The sequence below is a fragment of the Pelobates fuscus genome, chromosome 9 (genome assembly GCF_036172605.1).
Source record: "Pelobates fuscus isolate aPelFus1 chromosome 9, aPelFus1.pri, whole genome shotgun sequence".
NCBI lineage: Eukaryota > Metazoa > Chordata > Amphibia > Anura > Pelobatidae > Pelobates > Pelobates fuscus.
The window spans coordinates 162,877,384-162,883,383 of record NC_086325.1 but is presented as its reverse complement, the minus strand read 5'-3'; the positions used below and the strand labels follow the sequence as shown (position 1 = coordinate 162,883,383).

The following is a 6,000-nucleotide window of genomic DNA, read 5'->3' as shown; positions in this document are numbered from 1 at the left end:
TGTGCAGAGTGGTTGTGGGTTGAAGTAACTGGTGGTTTCAGAGCATGGACGCTATTCTTCTCGTCTGGCAGAGTAAAACATTGCCATTTTTAAAAAAAACTGAATAACTATTTGGGCGTGGACATGCCAGACTGACGGCCACTAGAAGCACTTTGTAAAATCTTAGATATTTTAAAGTCTTTGCAATCGGCGTTAAACAGGCCCAGCGTCGGAGCTTGTTCGAGGCTGGCTAATGATGCTGGCAGTGAAGGGGTTAAAACGCTGCACATACAGACTGCAAGCACCAGGGCCACTTCAAATCACTGAAGTGGTCATGGTGCTTTCAGTAACTCGGTGAAGATTTAAACATTTACATCACAATCCAGGTCAGGCTTGGTACAGCTATGGCACACACTGACTGGGGAAAAACATTGTTTGTCTCCATCGGTCTGTAGGCTGTCTCTGTGTTGACTGACAGAAATAAAGGGCAAAACTATGACAGGGAGCCAACATGGAGGTGCTTAGTTCCAGGGTAGAGGTAAATACGGCGTTGTGGTTCTCTACAATAAATTCTATGTTTCACACCTCATATATTAAATATTGGGAATGAGTCAACGTAATATTAAAAATTCCAAGACGTTATGCTCAGCTTTAAACGGCAAACTATTCTCTGCAATTTAAACAGAAAATTAAAATGATGCAATTAAGCACTACAGGGAAATTTCAGGCACCATAACCACTACATAACCCACTCTCTCAGGTTTCCTCCCAGAAGAAACCGCCAGTCTGCAGGCTGTACATGCGCAGACTCTAACAAAGTGAGAGCAGCCACTGTATTGCTGCCATTGGTTTCTTGAGCAGTTCCAATCACCCTATGTGTCACCGGAACGCTTCTCTGGGAGATATTGACAGTGCTGCAGAATTTGTTGGCGAGTGGCGCTATATAAATAATAAACAATTTATCCCATAAGCCGCTGCTGTGCAGGATGTTATGGGATGTTTCTTTCCTGGTTTGTGAGGGGTTTGTCTGCAGCTGTACAAGGACCCCCACAAGCAGTTAATTAAGGCAAACTGTGGGAGATAGTTTTTATTTATTTTTTTCATTCCTTTTAGTTATTTAAAAAGCAGGAAGTTCATTATTTCCCCACAGCTTCCAGCTCAGCTCTCATGGTGAGTAAATGCTCAGAGAGGCTGCTGCCATTATTCGCCAGGTGGCTGAGAGTCACAGGAGTGGCAGTTCACCCTGTGTGACAGGGCAGCTGTCAGAGTGGGCGTGGCTGACCCCTGACAGGCTCCGGGGTGGGCGGGCAGTTTGCGTTCCACGCTGGTTGTGGGCGTCGCCGTGACGTTACGGGGAGGCGCCGCGCTGAGCCCAGCTCGCAGTCAGTGTGGTTGCGGACGCAGTGTGAGCTCGGGCATCGCTCCGGCCATGGGGAAGGTGCAGCTCTTCGAGATCAGCCTGAAGGACTCCAGAGTGATCTACAGCCCGGGAGAGGCGCTGTCTGGAACCGTCACCCTGAGACTAGCCGCAGCCCTGCCCTTTAAATGTGAGTGAACCCCAATAACTGTACAGCCTGCACCCCAATAACTAACTGCCAACCTGGCCCTTTAAATGTGAGTGAACCCCAATAACTGACACTGAACCCCAATAACTACAGCCCTGCCCTTTAAATGTGAGTGAACCCCAATACACTGAACCCCAATAACTACAGCCCTGCCCTTTAAATGTGAGTGAACCCCAATAACTGCAGCCCTGCACCCCAATAACTAACTGCCAACCTGGCCCTTTAAATGTTAGTGAACCCCAATAACTACAGCCCATCACCACAATAACTGCCAACCTGGCCCTTCAAATGTGAGTGAACCCCAATAACTGACACTGAACCCCAATAACTACATCCTGCACCCCAATAACTAAAGCCCTGCCCTTTAAATGTGAGTGAACCCCAATAACTGACACTGAACCCCAATAATTGCCAACCTGACCCTTTAAATGAGAGTGAACCCCAATACCTGCAGCCCTGCACCCCAATAACTACAGCCCAATAACTGCCAACCTGGCCCTTTAACTGTGAGTGAACCCCAATACCTGTCATACTAATCAATAACGGCTAGCCCAACCCTTTAAATGTATGTACACCGACATACTGAACCCCAATAACGGACACTTCCCTACACCCCAGTAAAGGACACTGCCAGGCCGGCCCTTTAAATGTGAGTACTGCTCAGTAACTGCCAGCCTGAACTCCAGTAACCACATACATCCCAATAACTGCCCTCTTATTCCAGACCTGACCCCAGTTACTGACATTCTTCCCTTTTAGATGTGAGTACACCCCAATAACTGCAACTGAACTCAAAAACTTCCACTGACACTTCCTCCACTACCTGCCCTGAACCCTAATAACGGCCACTGACATACACCCCAACAACTGCCAGCCCTGCCCTTTAAAAGTACACTGATACACCCCAATAACTGTAGCCCTTTAAATGCAAGTACACTGATATACTCCACTGCCAGCCCGGAACCCCAATATCTGCCACTGACATACACTTCTCCACTGGCCCTGAACTTAATAACTGCCAACAATATACACCACTCCATTGCCACTGATCTATACACCCCCCCGTCAGCTGGGTCAGAACCTGTTCATCCCAAGCATCGCGCTCTTTCCTGCCCCTCAGTCCATTCTGCTAATCCAGATCAGTCCGCTCTGAAAACCTTCCCCTCCCTGTACAAAACTTCAAATAACCAGACTGGACAGGAGCAGAACCTCTTCCATTGTTTGTCTATATCTGGATTCACTAGCCCCAAGCACACTATCTGCCTAGAAGGACCTGTGCCACCCCCCTCCTCCTGTTCCTTTAAATAGTCTCCCAGGGTGTCGCTGTCCCGTTAGTCTGGTTTCTTCCAAACAGGTGTGTGCAGATTGGTGTACGCCAGGGACCACCCCACTTTAACATTTTGTTTGCCCTGTGTAAGGGTCAACGGTGATAATACAACATTAAGGCTACAATAGCCGAGCTGTGACCTTAGTTTAGTTGGTGAATGTTTCTAAATCTGCTATTTAACCTTAATTTGCAATTATTTCGCAATTGCGATTTGGTGTTTAGTGAATTAATCCCACTCTGTTGTCATTTATTCGTTGAACCAGGAATTGTAGTGAATTGACGAGAGGCTTGCGTAATTTCTAACAAAATAGCGGCACTGGGAACATAGCGGAGTCGCAGAATGTTTGCATCTCTGTCATTTTGTCACCGTCATTGTTTTAGTGAACGTACAGTTTTACTCTCGGGATATGTAACAGCAAGTTATTGACAAAATCCGGCCAGTAGAAACAAGGTAAAGGCTGCCCTTCTGGTACGAGAGAGCAATCTACTTCGGCCAAATATTTCCAGGTCTGTTGGCAGTTCTGTACAGTTCCTTGACTTGTCAATAAGTTTCTGTGGGGCTTATTCACTTAACAGTGTATTGTGGTAAACTGAAAAACAGACTTCGAACTATGTCAAAAAATAAATTTCATTTGAAAAGTTGCCCAAATCACTTATTTCACCCAGTTTCACTATTGAGGTCTACTTTGAGTTCTCAAGTTTTCTGTCCCCCTCAGTTCAAAACCCCAGTGAGTTGTAATTTACCGTACACGTAAGCCGTGATGTCAGCAGCAAATGATGTAAGCCTGTATGTTTTGACTATCCTAGCTTTGTGCAACGTTATAGCGTTTTATAAATACACATATACGGTAATACTCTGACAATTCTCTTTCTCGATCAACTCTGGAAATCGGTAACCTGAGCAGTGAAATGGATTACATGTTTGTTCAAAGAGGATGTAGGTAAACCCAATTTCTGATACTTTTTGGCGGAATAATTGTCCCCATTGTATGGTGTCTTGCATTGGTGGGTATTTTGCTTCTGATCCTGTTTTTCAATGTAAATATATTTTTTTATTTTTTGGGGTGGAAAAATAATCTTATCGCCTTGTTCTGGGAGAGGACTTATTCTGTACTATTCATTGTTTTCATATGAGTTATGTGGCTGGTGCATTTCAGCTGCAAAAGGGAACCCACGTGAGGTTTAAGATGTTTGTGTGTATGTCCCACATCCCATTTGTCAGTGTGTACCTTAACTGATGGCTGACCCCAGCCTGCGATCGAGTTGTATAGCAGGGGAATGTAACCATCAACTCATGTACTCCGAAAGCAGTAACTTTAAGGCAGGACACAGTTTGAAGAAGAAAACATTAAAAAGCTAATGATTATCAAAAACCAAACAGTTCTGTTTTCGGAAGCATTGCAGCGTATCTTGCTGCCTGTATATCGGTGTTCAGAACTTCCTGTCTGTGAAGTTGGAAGCGCTTCTGTATATTTTTGTAATGTGTTTGTTTTTCCGCATTCTTATGCTTGGCTGTGGCCGATGTTTAGTTAGGGAAAGTGATTTCGTAGTTTAGGATAGTGAATGTATCCTTTTATTAAGTGCGGTTGATCATTTTTAAAGCGGCAAGTATCAGAATATCCCAAAATGCTGAATTACGGTATATACAGTATTGTCTCCTTTTACCATTTTACCATGGTAAGGCCTTTGTATGTTTGCAGTTTGTTTTCAAGAAGGTACATATTTTCTGGGTAATATTAACCATTTCTTTGCCTCTCTGCAGTTTAAACTGGCACAACTGAACTTTGCATTTGTTGTGACGTTCAATGCGCCGACAGGCCTGTTCATTAAAACGTACATTTTTGGGAATTCAAAGTGAATTGAAACTTTTTATCCAAAAATCCCCAAATTGGCTTTGTTTTCAGCTCTGCTGTTTTGGGCTAAAACTTGTAATTCACATTGAATTTCAAACTATTCACAGTTTAGGAAATAATCCAGCATATGTGATTCGAGATTGCAAAATTCCATTCTTGTTTGTCGGGTGTAGTGCACCATCCTCATTACCTTGCAGTTTGTCAGGTTCATACACCGTTGACAAGCAGCCGATTCATTCATGGCCTTGTATCTTGAAAAATGTTTCAGAAAATAACACCTTTTTTGTATCATCTCTGAATTCTCAGCTAGCCTTTATTTTTTTGTTTTGTTTTGGTTTTTGAGGTCTTGTATGCAGACGTGTTGCTTCCAAAGTGGTTACGTAGAACAGCCATCCAGCAGAAGTGGTTGAAGCAAAGATTTATTTGGTTTGTGTGTAAGGCTTCCTAGAACACGCAGTGTTTACAGCCAGACACATTGTATTCTCGATAGGATTGCAAAGTCCATAGTGTTTTCTGGGTCCGTTCCACATACCCATATTGATGGTCAGCACATTAAAAGTAATGTCCTGCAGTCTGTAGAATTCAAATACATCTGGTGGGAAATAACATGATTTAAAGTAACACTCTTGGCACCATAACAACTTAATTTCAATGAAGTTATTATGGTGCCTGAAGTGATCCTTAAATAGTCACTCTAAGCACGAAAACTGAGCCTGTTGTGGTACAGTAGGTAGTAATCAATGCCCCCCCGGTTCTGAGTCATTCAGTTTTCAAGCAGTAATCCCAGGCACCCGGTCGCAGCCCCTATTCACTGTATTGCTAATGCAGAGGTTCCAATTTTGCATTGGCAATATCAATTGCCTATACGTGGATGGCAGCGATAGGCTGAGAGTGTCAGCTGGTGTGTTCAGATTATCGAGGGTAATTAAATATAGACATTTTAGGTATTCGTGGTCTGTGAGTGGCCATGTGAACCTCTGAATCAAATCTCTCCAAATACCTTGACCCGGAACTGGGGAGCACTTCCCGCAGTCTGTTGGCACCATAACCACGACAAGAAACTATATTTGCCCCCATTTATTTGATCATGTAGCAGGCACCATATAATACATACTGAACCGGCAACACTAATTCCAGAGGCCAAAATGAGTCTCTTTGTTTCCATTATTTGAGCTAGGGTGCAGGACAGCCTTGTAGATTGGTGGTGATATAAGGGCCCGTTTCTGTGGTTCCTATGATGTATACAGCCCGTAGTGATGAATAATTGTCTTGTCAG

The 6,000-nt window shown here is 43.9% G+C and overlaps 1 protein-coding gene across 1 annotated transcript in view; it reads left to right on the top strand.

Annotated features, from left to right (window-relative positions):
• The first annotated feature begins 1,344 nt into the window (after nt 1–1,344).
• Nucleotides 1,345–6,000, top strand: part of ARRDC1 (arrestin domain containing 1) — a 29,007-nt gene continuing 24,351 nt past the window's right edge. Inside the window, exon 1 of the mRNA XM_063432931.1 lies at nt 1,345–1,526. Coding sequence (XP_063289001.1) covers nt 1,409–1,526 — 118 coding nt within the window. The 5' untranslated portion in view covers nt 1,345–1,408. The remainder of the gene's footprint in view (nt 1,527–6,000) is intronic.